We start from the raw sequence: 19,221 nt of genomic DNA on the forward strand, positions 1-19,221 counted from the left end.
AAACCTCCAGGACTAGTAGCAATCAAAATTTCTTATTTTTTCAACTTTTTTTTATATTTTTCTCCGAACAGATGTAACACAAGCTCCAACCACAAAAATTTGCACCTTAAACAGAGGTGGGATGTGGCCTACAGAAAATCAGGAGCGTTTCTGAAAAACTGGAAAATCATTTGGAAGCCTCAAAACTCTTTCTTCCCGAATTTTTTGAGATCAGCTCCAAATGGCTATGCCGTTTTATCATATGTACATAATTTCGTCTTCTCTCTGTTGTAAAAAATTGAGCCAAAACGGAGCACCGAACGAAAAGTTATGCCTATTTTATCGAAGGTAACTCAAGTTACGCGTTTCCAATTGTACAACTCGGCAGATTGGCTGGCGGCGGTTAGGGCAAATCTTCCCTATCCCCGGCACACAAAGAGATTGAGCAAAGCATCTCAGCTATGGCAAAATATCCCTGGTATATGCAACAATAGGTATCGCTAGATGAAATCAAGAAAGACTACGATGCAAGGCGAAAAAAAAATAAGGCGGTTTGCAACCTATCTAGGGCTGGCGCGGCGAGAGTTCACGCAATGCGGCTAGCGAGGGCAAGTCGAGTAAAGGGGTGGATCGACTTGTTGTTTGGGTAAAAGTGGATGGGATAACGACGGAAACAAACAAACTGCAACGGGCGATTGAACTACGACTACGAACACACTAAACCAGCAACAAGACTCGACCACAGATATAAACTCAACAAAGCGAATCTGAAACGAAATAGCAAAGGCTAAAACGGATCTAGGACAGTGATATTTTTTGTAGGGTTTTTGTGGACTCTCGGACAGTGACACGAAACGAATCTAAAGGGAAAAACGAAGGGTAATACCTCACGGGAAACCTGAAATCTGATACCACTTTATGAGAACTAGGCCCGATCTTCCTAGAGGTAGAGGTAAATTCGATTGGTGGAGTGTGTGATGTTGGCGATCCGGCTTCTAATTCAGCACGATTCGAAGTCAAGCAACCGTTACACCACTGCTCCGTTGGTTATCAACCAAGCACAACTTGATTGACCTCGCCGAGAAGGCTTTTCCTGCAAGCGAATCGAAGAACACAAGCAAGAAGATGTAAACACGCAATCTGATATTGCAAATATGAATGAAGCGAATCAAAGAGGGGTTCGAGAATTCGATTCCAAAGGACTAATCGACACAGTGGAGGAGATCAAGAACGGGGGCCCTGGATCACTGTAAAAGGACTTGTCGCCACAGTTACAATGAATCAATCTCTGTTTCTCAAAGAAAAACACAAGAACTAAACAAAATCCAAGTCTAAACGGCGGCGGCTACTGAGTTTAAAGAAGAAGGGGCATCCTAGGGTTGGGGGCGACCAGGGGGGCACCCACAACTTGGGCTTAAGGCCCGACACGATACAAAGCCTGAAAAAGGCCCAAAACAGGTGTCGCAGCACCTTCCCATGGTCACACAGAATGATCCACGAGGCTTCTGGATCTGGTACCAGAACCAAAAGAAGCGTCTCGTCGTCACGATTCCAACGCATCCAAGATCACCTCATTCCGACTCCGTATGAGGGAGATATCGCCGAAACCATGCAGGGATATTGGCTGAATCCGAGATGAACGTGAAAACCGAGTTGGAGTCGACTTGTAACTTGGAGATGAGGCCAGTTCGTGCATGTCCAGTGTGGCGATGTTCTCATCAAGACGTGACCTTCTTTTTAGGCACCGCTGATTCTTCTTTCTATTGCGGTCCTTTACTTTTGACTCCATCGACCGTTATCTGTGCTTTGGGATCAACAACACCGGATTCCTTGGCCGATTGTGATGTGAGCATCTTTGTTTGTAAAGCATTACCCTTCTTTCCAACATCTACCGTGTTCGCTGGAAACGGATGCCCATCAATCTTCATCGGCTTTTTGGGTGTCTCAAACTTGAGCCTACCCTGCTCTATAGTCGATTGTATTTGCTGATGGAATACCTTGCACTCATTGGTGTCATGAGATGTCGCATTGTGCCACTTGCAGTACTTGATATTCTTCAACTCTTGATCTGTCGAGATCTTATGATATGGCTTCAGCTTGATCTGCCCCTCTGAAAGTAACAGGTCGAAGATCTTGTCAGTCATAGTAATATCGAACCCATACTTCTCAGGTTCTTTGTTACCGAAAGGACATGAGATCGGCTTCTTATTGTTCTGAACCCATTCAGTCGATCCCACCATCTGAACATAATCTGAGTCAGAAGTATCTGAGCAATCAACAAAGTTAACCTTTTTCTGGAAGTTGCTGCTCTTCTGCTCATACGGTCTCGCCTCCCCTGTCATCCTGTTGGCCATCTGACTGATGCTGTAGAACTCCTGAGAAGCATATTTCTCCTTGATGTGTGGCAGGAGTTCTTGGAAGGCAACCTCTACTAGCTGTTGATCAGATAGAACCAGACTAAAGCACCGGTTCTTGACATATCCGAATCTCTGAATGAAGGCAGCAACCGATTCGTCATTCCTTTGCCTCAGGTTGGTCAGATCGGTCAGCTTCATCTCCTCTACACCAGAGTAGAAGAACTAGTGGAAGTGCTTCTCCAGATCGGCCCAGTATATAATGGAATTGGTTGGCAATGTAGTGAACCATGTAAAGGCCAATCCAGATAAAGACATAGAAAACAGACATACTTTTAATGCGTTGTGTTGAGCTGCTTCTCCACACTGCACAATAAATCTGTTGATATGTTCCACGGTGGAGACTCCCCCCTGTCTAGAAAACTTGGTGAAATATAGAAGCTTGTACTTGTGGGGCAACGACAACTAATCATAAGCAGCTGGATACGGAGTTCTGTACATCAGATTCTGCCGCTTTGGCTTCAAACCAAACTGATCTCTCATCACCTCAGCAATCTTGGATGCCCAGTCGATCTGTTGGCCACCAGCCGATGTTGCCTGTGGTGCTGGTGGAGTCAACGGCAATGCTGCCGATGCTGGCTGGACGTCAGGCGAGGTCATCGGCTGCGCAGCCGATGCGGTCTATGTAGCTTGCCGAGGGGGTTGATTGGATGATGATTGGTATAGCACCATCTCATTGCTATGATTGCTCTGTGCTTCCCTATGACCAGGCTGACGCTGTGCAATGCTAGGTACATTAGGCACATCCACATGGCGTAAGCCTCCAGTCGCAAGATCATGGAAAACCCATGTGCCTCCATTGGCTTGAGGAAATCTGTTAGCCAGGACTTCTGTAGCAAACTTGCATTGCAGCATCATCGCCAGATATTGCTGTTGAGGTGTCGGCCATGGGACCGACACGTTGCTTGGACTTGCTGGTGAAGGCACTGACGTAGGTGTAACCGCCGGTTGTGACGCTGGTGCGGTATCTTGAGGCTGAGTCGGCTGTGAAGCCGATGCACTGACTTGCTGATTCATCGGCTGAGAAGCCGATGTACTTGGCTACTTTGATGGAGATGGGATCATGAATTCCGGAGGCATGCCAAGTCCAGTAGTTGAATTCCAACCAGCTGGGTATCCTGACATAAAGTTCCCCTGTGCATATGTAGCCATCGGCGTAGAATTGGTGTACACAGGAGAAATCTGAGTTGACGCTACAGTACTAATCGGCTATGCATTTATGACACCCTCATCAGCCGGAGCTTGAGGATGGATCTGTGACGTCCCAGGAGCCGATCCAATAGGAGAGAAGACCATCTGACTACCCTGATAATAAGCTGGTCCCATAAAACTAGGTGTCCCTCTATCTTGTAGCGTCTTGAGCACAACATTGTGGATGTGGTTGGCCATGAGTGGAGCATGATTTACGAAAGCATGTCCAATCGCCTAATTCATCAAATGAATCATCCTGTCCTCCTTCTGTGACTCTTCATGTGATACAAAAGTGGAAAAATCGAATTTCTTGATTACCTCTCCACTTCTGTTGGTGCTGAAGGATAAAAGGCACCGTTGCTCAAAAGCATCTGTGATTGTTTTAAGTTCTGCCTTGTGTTCTTCCTTCAATTTCTCCTTATCGATCGGGATCTGATTCTGTTCAGATACCTCTGACTTCTCTAACATCTTGATGTTTCTTGTCCCATCGGGTGTGCCAAAAAATGTGTTGACACGAGATGATCACACACCAAGCCCAGAAGCCCCGTACGCCAAGCCCGGACTGCACTGATTAGAACCAAGACGTGCCAGTCAATTTGACCTGTAAATTGACAAGAAAACAGCAAACCGTCAAATTCAATAGTATATCGGCTGGATTTCCGAATCACTCTTACGCGAGGTATCGGCAAGGCCAGGGCCTTGCCGATACAGAAGGCGACAAAAGATCGTGTAAGATGAGCGTGTAATAAAAGCGATCTATTACGGATCGGCAATGAACTGCCGATGCCGATGAGCAACCAGACGACTAGATCTGAAGTCGACATGTGCCAGGTAATAATGTACAAACCCACAAATGTATGTATTTGGACAAAACTAAGCTTATAATTCAATCTAATCGGCTTTACAAGGTTTATCGTGATAAACAAGGAGCTTACAGTCGATTAAACAGATCACTAAGCCGGATAGTTTGTGAATTAATCTAAACGAGAAAACAGCGATGCGCCCAGAGATCAAAGCTTAGATAAATTCGGTAAATTTTGAATAGATCTGAATGAAATGACAGTGATGCACCCGGAAGCTAAAGCTCAGATTTACTCGGTAAACGAAGACTCACCAGAAAATCAAGTCGCTCAAATGTGAGACGTTCTTGATGAGCTTGGAAGAACTCGCTGAAAAGAAAAAAGGATGGCGAAGCCACCGACGAGAAAGTAAATTGCAAGTAGAGTAAAATTTGTTTGTTTGAATGTGTATCAATCTTTTACAATGGCCGGGGGTTCATATTTATACCCCACGCTTACACAATACTAGCTGATTACGGCAAAGCACGACTCTTTCTAAGGAATAAAAACTACTTCTAAAAATAAGATAACTCTTGCCAAACCGAAGCCAAAATATCTGGTCAACTTCCTCCCCTTCGGTCAGCAAGATCTTTGACCGTGGCACACGATCACTCTCCCAGATCCATCGATCGTACAACGCAGAACTTTTTCTCATTCTCAACACGCCTCCTTGACACGTGCCAAAATCTAGTGTCAACATGTAGGACACTAAACATATTATTCATATTTGATTTTAATAGCAAGTCCCGGAATTGACTAAACTACTAGGGCCGGCTCGGGGGGCACTGAGAAGAGGCGACCCCCCGAGGGCCTAAAGAATAAGGGAGCCCAACATCCCATATATAAAGCATGTTTTTTAAAACTGGAGTCATCGCATCTTTTACTTTGGAGCTGACTGAGGTATTAGAAAAATGGTGGCAAAGCGAATTCTATCTTCAGATATCGTGGTATTCTAAACTCGTAGGTGTTGTCGTCAATAGAATCCAAACAGCTAAAACTAAATCAAAAAATTAGAAAAAAGATCGCCGACCGCCGAACATTTGTTACGTGTAGTATGCTTGCATGTGCCCTCTGCCCTTGCACTCATCCTAATTTGCTTGTGGTATTTGAAATAGATACCCATCGTATCGATCACACATTTATCTTGAATTCAATGAGTTCTTTTATTAATCATTTATTAGGTATGTTAGATTTCTAGTTTATAAATTTTAAACTGCTTTTTATTTTGATACTTTTATAGCCTGCACTATTGATAGTTTTCTTCAAATTAAATATGCATTAATATTAGAACTACTATCTCTTTTTCATATTATAAATGAAAAAATATATTTAATCTAAAAATCCCATAATTTCTGATTCGCTTGGGGACTCTTAAAATCATGCTCCTAAAACTTAGCAATATTGTGCTCCGCAAGATTCATCATTCCGAATTTTAAGGCAACACTTGTTATCTATCAATATAATCTCTCTAAAGCATTCATATGGGAATGTGTGCATTTTGTGTATTTAACGATGCGAGTGCATAACTGATAATTGTGGCTAAAATGTTTTGAAAAGGAAAAAGATACCTGCGTAAGTAGGATTTTCAACCTCGTTCTGGGGAAAGGAATTTTCATCTTCATATCATATAAAATCCAAAAGCCTGGCGACGTAAGGATGGGCCTTGGCAATACAAAAGCCTGGCGACGTAAGGATGGGCCTGGGCCATCTTTTCATTTCAACCTATACAGCAGCGAGTGGTTCCAACACAGCAGCAGTGTGGTGCTCGGTTGGCTGGCTGAGCTCGTCTGCCGTCACCGCCGGCGTCCGTCCTCCTCCCGTGTCGCCGGCGAATCCAGTCTTCCATCGAGGTGCGTTTCGCTGGTTTCCCTTGTTCTTTGCGGTGGGGTGGCATTCCTTCGCTTCTGATGAGCTCGGAGCTGATTTTTTTTTTTGGGCGCGGACAGCAATGACCTAGAATCCGAATCGTCGAAGATGGATGCCGCGCCGCCGGGGCAGAGGCCGCGTCTTCCGTTGCCGGGCGCGGCGGCGGATGTCCTGGAATCCCTCCCTCCGGAGCTCCTCAACGCCATCCTCTCCCGCCTTCCCCTCCGCGACGCCGTCCGCACCTCAGCCCTCGCCCGCGCCTGGCGCCGCCGCTGGCAGTCCGTCCCCTCCCTCAAGTTTGAATGGGACGAGAGAGCGAACCCCGGCGCAGTCACCTGCGTCCTCCAGCGCTACTCATACCCCGTCCGCGAGTTCCGCCACTCAGCCGTCAGGGAGGCGTCGTTCCGCGATTCCGACCGCTGGCTCCGCCTCTTGGAGCTTAAGGGGGTCCAAATCCTCCATCTTGATTTCCGCCGGTCACATAGAGGTTTGGTCGTCCACACGCTGGATTCCAGCATCTTCTCCTGCCGCGAGCTCACATCTCTCTATCTTCGAGGCTGTGATGTCCCAACCACGCCCCCAGGCTTCGCAGGGCTCCCAAATCTAACCTCTCTACGCCTAAGCAATGTCGGCTTTCCAGAAGGCGCGAGGGAGTTGCAGTTGTTAATTGCTACATCCCCAATGCTTGAAGCACTGTCTCTAACACTGTTGCGGCTTCCTTATAGTGATGACGGGAATGGTCATTGGGTTATTCAGGCTCCCAAACTTCGTTTCTTTCATATAGCTGACATTTTGTATCATGGGTGGATGATTAGTGATCTCCCATCCCTTGAGGAAGCCCGTATCGAGTGTCCCTTTGACCATGATTTCGTCAAGCATATGGCAGGGTTGGCTCGGGCCAGGTCCCTCCACCTGGAAATAGAGGTAAAACTGTTTTCTTGACCTTGACGAAACATCTTTGCTGCTAGTATAAGGTTATCTGAAAATTGCTTTGGGGAAATATGTTCATGTTATGCACAAGCTTGGTACCCTGCAAATGAATTCCAACGTTAATTTAAACATAGATGCCTTACTTTCACATGAAAGTTTTGCCAGTCTAAGTTAACTCTGACTTGATTGTCCAGAATCCATATGGTCCAAAGTCCAAACAGATTTCCATGCTACTGCTTGTGCTGTGGAGCAACATAATGCATCCGATGGATATGCGAGGGCAGTGGGTTTTAAAGCTGGGCGTCGGGGTTGCTTAACTAGCATCCGCCTTGGACATCGACAGGTCGATCTAAGCCCGCAGAGCAGGGAGGGAAGGGAAGGGAGGGGAAGCGGCATAGAGGAAGCTGCGAGCGGCAATAGCTCACCTGGAGGGGAGAGAGGGAAGGGAGAGACGCTGGGAGGGGCGGAGCCGTCAGCCAGCGAGAGAGAGCGCCGGCGCTAGAGAGAAGGAGGGAGGAGGGAGGGAGGGAGGGAGGGAGTGAAGGGCCAGGTTTTAATGTGCCAGGAGAGGGAGATGGGCCACATGGGCTGCCTAAAGGCCTGGGCCGGTCCATTTATTACTCCTGCTTCTTTCTTTTTGTTAGAGTATATTAGGCAACTCCGGATATGGTTTGTTTAGAATTGATGTAATCCCGTGATAGCCTTTCTTATCTCTAGGGGAGGTGCCTTGCCCTCCAAGTCTTGTACTCCTATATATACCCCAAGGGGCTCATTGCAATACATCGACCACATTATACGCATCCTACTTTTCTACATGGCATCAGACGCCTAGGTTTTAGATCCTGACCTAGCCGTCGCCGTCGCGCCGCCCCCGGAGAGATCGATCTCCGCCGGGGGCAGCGCCCTCGTAGGATGTGTGGCGGATCCCTCTGATCCGCCGCGCCGTCGTCGTCAACAAGCACAGCAGAAGGACCTACCTCCCGTGGTGATGTGATCTCGTCGGCTCCCTCGTCGCCCCTTCCTTGCCGACTCCCCCCGTGCGCGCGGCCCCGTGCTGGCCCTCTCTCCTCCTGCGCCGTCGCTGCCCTGTGCGCGGGCTGCGGAGGAGGCACGAGGTGTGCCAGGCCGCTGCGCCATCGGAGCCGCGAGATTGGGGCGGGTTACCGCGCCGCCGGTCGATTCCGGCGCCGCCCGACGAGATCCGCCGCCGGGACGAGCTGCAGCGGGGCCACCCCGCTTCGCCCCAGCCTCCACGCTCCTCCACCACGTCGCTCCTCCGCCGTCGCCGGTGGGCCGCGCCATCGTGGGGGCTCCACCCCATCTCGGCATCCCCAGCACCTCTCCGCCGGGCACCTCCCGACCCACGCGCGAGCCCCGGCCGCTACCCACATCAGCGGAGGGCACGCCGCCGCGCCGGAATCACAGGAGGCAGCGCCGGCGGCCCGCTCCTTTTTCTGCTCGTGTTGACCACGGGGAAGGGATAAGGGAGGGGGAGGGGCGCTAGGGGTATCCCGAGAATGTACCCAAGGTTTGTTTGCTGCTGCTGTTTTTTTTTCCGATCTAAGATCGGTTTGCGTCGCCCTGCCGTTCGTCGCCGTTCATCGTCGACACTCCCGAAGGACGAGGTTGTTGCTGTGCCCTCCAGGCTGCAGCAACGACGTTCGTGATCAAGCCACCCTACCAGTGTCATTGCCTTTTCAGGCGGTGGCGCCACTCGGCGCCGGTCTTCGTCAAGCAGGCGCTCGATCCGCCTCCGCACCTCCAACCGTTCTCACGCAGACATCGCCGCCGATGTTCCTGAAGGAAGACGTCGTCGCCACCCCTGATCTGAGCGCGACACTTGCTGCAACCTGCGCCGTCGCCACCCCTGTCCTGAGCGTGACCTAAGTCGCAAACCGCGCCATCTACCTTCGTCATTTGCCGCACCGTCCTGCTGCTGTCTTCGGCAAGAAACTGCTGAGTTTGTGTACTCGAACACCTCGACGACGCTTCGACCCGCGCCCCCTCCACGGCTTCGACCACGTCCACCTTGACTTCGGCTACTACGGCACTAAAGGGCTATCATCTGCATGAGTCTCCAGTCAAAGCTTTCGCACCGACGTTCCGACTGTAGGGGGGATACGTCTCCATTGTTAGTCTGACCGTTCGTGTTGCTACCGCTACGACTGCGGGGGGATGTTAGAGTATATTAGGCAACTCCGGATATGGTTTGTTTAGGATTGATGTAATCCCGTGATAGCCTTCCTTATCTTTAGGGGAGGTGCCTTGCCCTCCAAGCCTTGTACTCCTATATATACCGCCCAAGGGGCTCATTGCAATATATCGACCACATTATACGCATCCTACTTTCCTACACTTTTCTCCCTTTTCTTTTCCTTTTTTTTTCTTAATCCTACTGCTGTATCCTGCTGTTTTGTCTATTGGTAAGGCGTCGGCTCGCCTTACGCTTTAGTCACTTTAAGTGCAAGGCGGTAGTTAGTCGCCTCGCCTCGCCTCACCGCTTTAAAAACCTTGAGCAGAGCTTTAAATACACATAGAGACAAGTTCCCTTAGCGAATGTATTGTGGGCACAACACTCAATTTCAATCTTAAATGCTAGACATGTTTAGACTCAATTACCAAAAGGAACAATAAAAAACCATAAATATTCATGATTTTTCCAAGGACCAATACATTGTGCTCCCAGACTTGGTTCTATAATTATGGAGCCAGGTCCTATATATTGTGCAAGTTGCTCGTCGCAACGAAAATTGAGAACCCACTCCCATACATCGGACAAGTCCCATGAAAAGAAAAGAAAATACACACTCGCTGCTCCCATCACTCTCCTCTCTGTTCCCCTCCTGGGCACATCAGCAATTGAGTTGCCGCCATGGGTTGAAGGGGTGCAGCTACAGTTCGAAGCTGCATGTGGATGTGGAGACTGCTGCCTGATTGTTTGGTCTCACAGTTAACATGGTCTTTCTTTTGGCAACTGAATAATTCAATGGATGTTTCTTATATGATTTAAATTGCTAGGATTATCTCATTAACAAAACATTTAACTATGCCAAATAAGAGATCAAGACAAAATATTTTCCATCACCTATGTCTTGGCTTTGTATTCTAACAGTTTAATATTTTCAGGTAGGAGATGATAACATTCTGGAGGGACTCTCCTGCACCTTCAATGATCTGAAGTGTTTAACACTGGATACAAGCCTGAGCCTATTGTCTAGTGTTTTATCTGTATTCTGTCTGCTGAGGAATGCTCCGAAACTTGAAAATTTGTATTTTGAGGTAGTTTGAAGTGGTGGTTAGAAAAGCTAATGGTGCGTTGTTTTTTTAACTTCATTTGTATGCAAGCCTATATAATTTTTCATCTTTGTTGCAGGTCAATGATATATCTTCTGAGCATGATGAAGTTGACATTGACTTTCTGAATGCACAATGGACTGGTGATATGCTCTCCAAACTCATATGTATTAATGTGGTTGGTATGATTTGCACGCTAAGTGAGATGAATTTTATCAAGTTTGTATTGTCCAAGGCAAGACGGCTTGAAGAATTCCATGTCTGTATTGATGAAGATTGTTCAAAATCTAATGAAGCTGTGGTTACAGAGTTGGTAAAATATAGGAGAGCTTCTCCACGAGCCAAGGTCTTCTTTGAACGCATGTCAGATGGTTAACGTTTGGAGTGTTGTGGGAAATTTGACGTTGTAAACTTAAGCTTATATGCTCTAGAAGGGTGTGAATGAATCAAGCCGTGAACTCTGTGAACGCCGTGAACAATATAATGTAGAACTTAGTTTTTCAGGTGTAAAATTTCCTTAAGACTCTTTTGGCTTAAGACTCATGAAATGTAACTGGGATTGCAATAAAAGCAAACCATGTGATAATCTATCGGTATTTCTGGATCTTAATTGCAGGTCCTTCCCCTTTCTTATTTAGAGGAATCAATTTTAGGTTTTTTAGCACCTGATTTATTTTGGAGACAATGATTTTTTTATTTCTCAATTGCATAGGAGAGATGTCCATCTTTTTTCTTTTCAAAAAAAAAAAATATGTCCATCTTTCTCAAAATATAACCACGTTTAGATTAGTCTCTAGTCAAATACTTATATGTTCGACCAATAATAACTCTAATGTTTAACCTTAGTCAAATATTTTTAAGTTCGAGCGATCAACCTCTTAAAACTAATTTAAAATAGAAAAACTACATATTTTGATGGTTTCAAAATGAAACTACTAACATCATTTATGTGTCGATAGCTTATAGTTTTTTTTTGCAAATCTGACTAATCTCTACTACTACTGAAAAAAGGCTAAGAGTCACTTTCTTTTTATTCATCATCCCTTCTCTTTGATACGTGAGGAAAATTGGATCCATATCATTAAAAGATCCGAACTTTGGAAAAATATCATCAAAAGATTCATCTTTAGAGATGTAGCATTGAAAGTTCCTCCGTTGATTTCTACCATTTCCGTGAACTCACCGTGAGCTTCAGGGCTCATCCAACACTTCACTCTCCCTATGACACTGGACCCCACTTGTCATCCCTAACCTCCAGCTGCTTGTGATAAGGGAGGCAACAGGCAAGGAGAGCTTGACGCCTCGACAGGAGCAAGCAGGGTCGGGAGGAGCAGAGATTCTTGGCGTGGTAGTTCCGGTGCTTGGCGTGAAGTGAAGTGGAGAAGGAAACATGCTGTTGGACTACTCGATGGAGAAAGTAGGAAGGAAAAAAAAAACTTCTAGCTTCTTTGCATCTCGCTGGGGAAATTGGATTGAGAGGAGAGAAGAAAAGAGATTGGCCGTGCTTGCGTGAGGGGATTAAGCAGAGAGCAGAGGTTTTGCAGCTTGCCGCTTGCTCGCCGAGAGGAGTGGGGCACCTCGTGTCCTCGTCCATGGAGGATGTGTACTTGGGGTGGGCGACGAGCTGCTGTCGGATGAGGCCTGAAGCTCTGTGTTGTACTAGTTTTAACGGTGAGTTCACGGGAATGGTAGATATCAATAACGGAGGAACTTTCAATGCTACATCTTTAAAGATGAATCTTTTGACGGTATTTTACCAAAGTCCGGATCTTTTGCCTTGATACGTCGCCCCCTTCCCCCTTCGTACGTCGCCCCTCCTCACCCCATCCCGATCCCGATCGATTGAAATCGCGTCGCCCCCTCCCCAAATCACGCCGCCCCTTCCCAGCGCCGCACGCCGCCGCATGCCGCACGTCCGAAGGCCACGCTGTTCCCGTCCATCTCCCGTCCGCCGCGCCCTTCCCCGCCGCCGCACCGTTGCTCCTTGCCCCGCTGCGGCCGCCGGCCCACGCCCCCCCCCCCCCCCCCCACGCGCCGCCGTGCAACTGCGCGGCCGCCGCGCCGTTGCTCCCTGCCCCGCTGCGGCAGCCGACCCGTGCGCCCCCTGCTTCCCCGCCACCACGCCACCCCCACAAGCCGATCCGCCGCCCCTGCCTCCCCCACCGACCCGCGCGCCCCTGCTTCCCCCGCCGCCGCGCCACCCCCACCCGCGCCGGCCGTCGCGACGTAACGCGCCGCCGTTCCCCTGCGCTGCCTCTAGCTCCTGTCCGGCGCGCCTCTCCACGGATTCATCATCCATCGGCTAACCTGTACCTCTTCTCCGGGCATGGCCTCCGCTACCGCAAGCTGGAGGTCATCCTCACCATGGTAACGGACCCGCCTATCCCTTCTTGGAAGTGATGGAGGCGCCCTAATGGCGACATTAGCTTCGTTCGCGCCTTGTCACGCACGAGTACACACACATTGTCAAGCAACCATCTGAAGCTTCAATTCCCAGCTGCGTTCCTTGTCATCCACAAGATGTTGCTTCAACTCCGGTAAACTATGTACGAAGAATGTCAAAGATTGAGGTAGCCGTTGGTTATTAAATTTGTTGATAATCATAATTCAAATACCCACTTTCAAATGAGTCTAGTGGCCACTGGCCAAGAGTGAAACCTTGGCTTGGGCCTGCAATATACAAAGTACAGATAAAATGAGAGTAGTAACCTAGTATAAAAAGGAACCCTGGACACCACCGTATTATCCAATTACGTTTCTTGCTTCATCCATCCAATGTGCAGAAGCATTACTGAAGGATTTCTTCACGACGACGAGTTCTTGAGAACCCACTCCACCAAGGTGGCGACTCCGAAACCGGTAGCCCCCCGCTTCTTGTGGCTCCATACCGTGCCTGCAATGTCGATGTGCATCCACTGGATCTTCTCGTCAACAAACTGCAACATCCAAACATATGCGCATCAGCGCCATTATTAGTACAAAATAACTGCTACTGCTCGCGACTCGTTAGTAGGATCCGTAGAGCTGTAGAGTAGGTACCTGTTTGAGGAACAATGCGGCAGTGATAGCACCTCCCTTGGGCTGCATAGGGCCGGTGTTGAGCATATCAGCGATGCCAGACTTCATGTCTTCCCAGTAGCTCTCCTCCATGGGCAGCCTCCAGAACTTCTCCCCGGAGACCTCAGAGGCACCCACAAATTCCTCGGCTAGCTCGTCGCTTGGTGTGAAGATCCCTGTTTGTGGAAGAAGTTAATTAATCTCCTTTGGATAGATAATGGTGGTCAAGAACTGATCGTCATAGTTAATCGGCGGAGAGGAGCATCGTGAAATGGAAAATGATGAGAGGATTCTGGCCGGTAAAGCTTAGTTATTACCAGCTATGCTAGGCCCAAGTGCAACACGCATGGCGCCAGTTAGTGTTGCCAGATCAATAACCTGAAGAACGGGATATTGCAATATAATGAGTCAAGTCCACTATTGATAATGATAGGTTGCAAAGTTGCAAGGCATAGCCCAATGCAAAGTTGCCAGGTCAATAGTCGCCAGCAGGATCACGAGGACTTCAGGAGCTCGTATATCTAGCAACCGACATGATGTATAGAAGAACATCCAAAATGATAATTATATGAACTGACAATGTCACTGGAACAAAGTATAATAACGCATTACCTTGTCGACACCTTGATTACAAGCATACACCAAAGCATCAGCAAGTGTAAGCCTTCCCTCTGCATCAGTGTTGTCTACCTGAAGAAGCATATTTACACACTCTTATATTTATGAGGATAAATACGTACTACAAACAAGGGAAAATGATCAATGGACCATAGAAACTAGCAATCTTTGAAACAAGCAGGATATATGGCTATGCAACTAGATCACCATCATACTATGCTCTCGGATCATGTGGACTCTGATATTTTGATTCCAAACACACTAGCTACAAGAAGCGTATTTACCTCGATTGTCTTCCCGTTGGAAGCAGTCACGATGTCACCAGGTCTCATACCCGTGCCACTAATCATATTTTCACAAGCAGCAGCTATAAAATGGACCTATCAGAAGAGAATAAAATCATTAGCAAATACTAATAAACACTAAAACATAGAGGACAACCATGCCCAACAGTAAGTACCTCTACTCCAGGAGGCTTGATCTGGCCCAAAGCTTTTGCTGCACCAAACACAGCTGCAGAGCCTCCCATGTCCCATTTCATAAGCTCAATTGTGGCGATCGGTACGGCCTTAATGTTGTAGCCACCACTGGGGACGTAGATCAATGAATCAATCAATCATAAGAACAAGTTACTTTTTATTTCTATTGCTGTAAGTAGTACTACAAACCTGTCAAAAGTTAGACCTTTCCCAACAATTGCCAGCTTTCTCTTGACATTACCACCGGTGGGTTTGTAACACAAGTGGATGAAGTGAGGAGGGTTGGCAGATGCTGCGGCAACCCCCAAGTAGGCGCCCATCTTCAACTCTCTGCATTTCTCTGCATCTAATATTGTAGCTGTGAGAACATCGCTATACATCGATGTGATCTTCGACGCCTCCTCCGCGAGAGCAGCTGAAATGATCAAGGACGATCAAGGAATCTGACAATAAAACAGATACTACCACAAAGGATGCACCACCCTTAATGTTAACTGAAAATTCAGGCTTGCTACTGCTGACTGCTGTACTGACCAGGGGTAAGGACATTGGCAGGCGAGTTCACAAGGTCCCTCCCAAGCATGACACCCGAGGAAACATGGTTGGCATGCTTCAGCTTCTGATCCACCTCCGGACCAGAGCCCATCCCAATGAGGTCTACTTGTTTCAGATGCACTTTTTTCCATTCAGACTTGTATCTGGTGTCCTCGTGCAATCCCAGCACAGTTCCTACATGCAGCTCAAACAGGCAGAAATTATAATCCCATTCCAGCAGCATCAGCACTGGTCAAAGTACCTGAAGCGATTGCTGCGGCAGCGTTCAGCTTGAACTGTCCCTGGATCACACTGGGGGAGGCAAGAACGATGGCAGCGCTGGAAGCCTTGGCGGCCTTGGCGACGGACGCGACTAACTCGCCGAGGCCCTGCAGGCAAGCGGCGTTGTGGGCGACGAAGCCGATCAGAGCCACCCTCTTGAACGCCTGCCCCTGGACGCGGAGAACCACCGACTGGCCGGGTTTGCCGGTGAAGTCCTCCTCCGCCGCAGCGGCCGACAGGAGGCCGCCGAGCTGCCCGTCCAGCCTGTTGAGGACGGCGTTCTCGAACTTGGAGTCCGGGGCTCCGGGCTGCAGATCCTTCTCGGTGACCGCAACGGCGAGAATGTCCCCGTTCCAGCCGGAGAACTCGACGTCCTTAGCGGCAAAAGTGACCTGCACGAACGCAGGAACAAGAGGAGTGCGCGCGCAGGCTGAGCTTGCTGAATCTCGCGCGAAGCGTATAGGCAATTGTATCGATAAGATTAAGAGCGAAAAAAAGATGATCTTTTTCTAGCAGAGCAGTTCACGAACGATGAACGTTTCGGCAGCAAGGTGAACCCTGATCACAGAAACAGGCGGCGCACCTGAGATGGGTCGACGGCGTTGGGCCTAGTGAGGCCGAGAGTGGGGGCGGCAGCGGTGGCGGTGTCACCCATCGTCGTCAGAGCGGGCGCGAAGGAGAGCGCAGCGAGGACTGCGCCGGGTGAGTTAGGGGCGGCGAAGACGACCCTGCTGCTGCTGCTGCTCGATCACTTGCTCAGCGTGGACTTCCCTCGCTACAAGACGGGGTCGAGGCCTTCAATTCTTGATTGTTTAAGAAAAAAAAAGGAAAAATCCGGTTTACATTCTCAAACTATCGTAAAAGTCCAATTTTCAACCTTCAACTACGAAACCGGATAACATAGATCATCCAACTGTCAAAACCGGATAAATTTAGCATCTGGGGTGGTTTTGAAGGTGATTTTCCATTTTGTGAGAACTAAAAATATTCAATTTTACACAAAAAAAATTATAAGTAACTCATTTTAAGTAAAAAAAAAATATGAAATGGGTATGAAAAGTTTTCTCAAAATATAACCTATCTATTGTCACATGACTTGTGAGCTATTTAGATCTAATTTTTTTATGTTCATAATATTTGGCTACTTGCAGTTATGCCTATTATTTTTAATAACTAAGATTCAAATGAAGCAATAATAGATAGGTTATATTTTTAGAGAAATTTTGGTACTAGTTTCATATTTTTCTGATTTAAAGTAAATTAATTTTGATTTTTTAAAATCAAATTAGATTTATTTATATTTTTTTAAAAATGCAATATCACCTTCAAAACCAACCCAAGGGCTAAATTTGTCCGGTTTTGATAGTTGAATGGCCTATGTTGTCCGATTTCGTAGTTAAAGGTTGAAAATCAGACTTTTACAATAATTCAAGAGTGAAATTTGGACTTTTCCCTAAAAAAAACATTGACGAGAAAGGCACCCATTATCTGGCGGGCAAATCCGTTCGGCGTCGGGGCCCACAACGACGTTTCCCGTTGCAGACCTGAGAACCGAGCTATGGGAGTGTGCTGTTTACAGTAGTTTTTTCAACAAACCGCACGAGACTACCGAGCGCATTCGACAAAGTAGGGATAAGCACAACAGGAGAAAAGCAGTTTCAAGCGTCAGCGCTGACGACACTAGCTCCCGTCTCCTCCCCGACTGATCACCGCCCTCTCCCGCTCCTTGCCGCTCCGCTCTCCTCCCATGGTGGCTATATATAGTGCGTGTGGCAAAAACGTGATCCATCCTCTAAAGAGGTCTGGAGTGGGTGTAACACAAATTCAGTCTTGTCATGTGATTTATTCTTTTATTTCTCGCGGCCCAAGGCAGTATTAGGCTATTAGCCTGAGGCCCAAGTGTATTTTCCCGTAGCCCGCTACTCAATGTGCTACAACCGGATCTGGCCCACCAGGCCACCATCACACGTTAACAGGCAAGGAAAAATTTAGAGCCTTGCTGTTTCTCGATTCATATTTTCCTGCTCCTTTTTTTTTCTTTACATTAGTAGTTTGATTTACTCAAATTCATTCCCCTTCCGTTACACTTTCTCTTTCATCCATACTACAAATCTTTTTAGTCTTATTTTTTTCTATTTATTTCCATTTTTTAATTTGCTTATTTATTTTTCCTTCTATTCCTAGGTAGATGTTTCTCTGTAGATTATTCAGTCATGTTGACTCATTTATTCGCGATATTTATTCTATTATTTATCCTATACAATTAAATGTTTGTGATGTTCAATGTTTTGCTAGTTGCACATTATTATTTGTTCTTAAAAATAACTATTTGTTTATATTGTTAAAATATTTATTCTCAGTAGACGAAACTAATTATTTAGTATTAAAATGTATTTTATATCATGCAAACAGTCTTGTTTTGAAGATCTTGATTTTTTTGCGAGGAGAAGATCTTGTTATAAAAAAGATAATGGTTCAACCTAAACTTAATATGGACACACCATTTAAGATCTATAATTTTTGAAGTTCTTACTTTCTTGCATGTGGGATGATATCATCACCTTTGTCTTTTCAGCATGCATGCACTGGCTCTTTCCTTTTAAGAGTTGATCCGTAAGTGTAGGTTACATAGTTAATTAATTAAGCACCATGTGAACCTGGCTAGTTAGGCTGACACCCCATTTAGTTGTATGTGGAAAAGGTTTTTAGGTAATGGTTGTAGATATTGTCGCGCCTTGTGACATATAACCGCACCCCTCTCCTCCCCGCCGCCAACTTCCCTCTCATCCCCAGCTCCCCGTTGCAGCTTCCCCTCTCCTCCGATCCCCAACTACCCACCGCCCTCTACCTCCCTCTCCTGCTCCCCGCCCCCATCCTCTCTTTCCCTTTCTGCTCTCTGCCTCCCCACACCTTCTCCCTCTTCACGTTCCTCCATCGCCCCTCCCTCCATTGCTCCTCTGGCTTTCCGCCACCGCCAACTGCTTCTGTGGGATCCACGACGCCCCTTTCCCCAACCCCGTCTCTCTCTCTCTCTCTCTCTCTCTCTCTCTCTCTCTCTCTCTCTCTCCCTCCCTCCCTCTCTATACCCCAGTGGCTCATCCTCTCTTCTCTCTCCTGACTCCTCTTCCTCTCGGCGGTGCCCCTCTTGCCACTCAGCCCTCTGCGTGGGACGGGCCGGCGTGGATCCATCGGGCCTGCTCGTAGCGTGGCCAGCAATAGCTCTGCACGGGAGACAAAGGCACAGCCGGCGTGAAAGTGCATCTAGGCCCCTAATGTGTTTTGGTGAAATGAATGACAACATGATTAAAGGACTAACGTTTTTGTTGAAGTTATCATGAGCATGGATTTATTTGTTAATTAATTGTTGCCATTGATTCATGTGATAAAAAAACAAATGAAAAGGAAATATTATTGAAAGTCAAGCATATTGTGAAGGAAAATAGAAATAAGGATTCATGTAATGATCTATGATAGTTTTTAATTATTGCTTGACATAATGAAGAGTTCTTTGTCAAAAGAATCAAAGGTTCATGATTACAACGCATGACAAAGATATGAAGATATGAGAATGTGATAAATGGAATTCATTGTTGATGTACAAAGCTTAACTCAATGAGGTGAACGTAAGTGGTGAAGAAAACATCGAGATGATTAGTACGAGGGACTAAGCAAGCTTTGGTGAAGCGATGGCTTATCATGTGCGAATTGCTAGGGTGAAGTGGCTAGTATCTATGGGGT

At 47.2% G+C, this 19,221-nt stretch overlaps 2 protein-coding genes across 2 annotated transcripts; one reads left to right on the top strand and one right to left on the bottom strand.

Moving 5' to 3' along the window:
• Window positions 1–6,132: 6,132 nt before the first annotated feature.
• LOC120655793 (F-box/LRR-repeat protein At3g26922-like) lies at window positions 6,133–11,123 on the top strand. Its single transcript, XM_039933759.1, has 4 exons — window positions 6,133–6,273; window positions 6,370–7,213; window positions 10,346–10,498; window positions 10,593–11,123. The coding sequence occupies exons 2-4, from the start codon at window positions 6,398–6,400 to the stop codon at window positions 10,887–10,889; spliced, it is 1,266 nt and encodes a 421-aa protein (XP_039789693.1). The 5' UTR covers window positions 6,133–6,273; window positions 6,370–6,397; the 3' UTR covers window positions 10,890–11,123.
• A 1,940-nt stretch (window positions 11,124–13,063) lies between these two features.
• LOC120655794 (leucine aminopeptidase 2, chloroplastic-like) lies at window positions 13,064–16,205 on the bottom strand. Its single transcript, XM_039933760.1, has 10 exons — window positions 16,067–16,205; window positions 15,464–15,875; window positions 15,202–15,396; window positions 14,857–15,082; window positions 14,649–14,775; window positions 14,473–14,568; window positions 14,183–14,260; window positions 13,888–13,948; window positions 13,553–13,746; window positions 13,064–13,449 (listed from the first exon to the last, which is right to left on the bottom strand). The coding sequence occupies exons 1-10, from the start codon at window positions 16,136–16,138 to the stop codon at window positions 13,318–13,320; spliced, it is 1,593 nt and encodes a 530-aa protein (XP_039789694.1). The 5' UTR covers window positions 16,139–16,205; the 3' UTR covers window positions 13,064–13,317.
• Window positions 16,206–19,221: the final 3,016 nt, after the last annotated feature.

The sequence above is a fragment of the Panicum virgatum genome, chromosome 1N (genome assembly GCF_016808335.1).
Source record: "Panicum virgatum strain AP13 chromosome 1N, P.virgatum_v5, whole genome shotgun sequence".
NCBI classification, from domain to species: Eukaryota; Viridiplantae; Streptophyta; class Magnoliopsida; order Poales; family Poaceae; genus Panicum; species Panicum virgatum.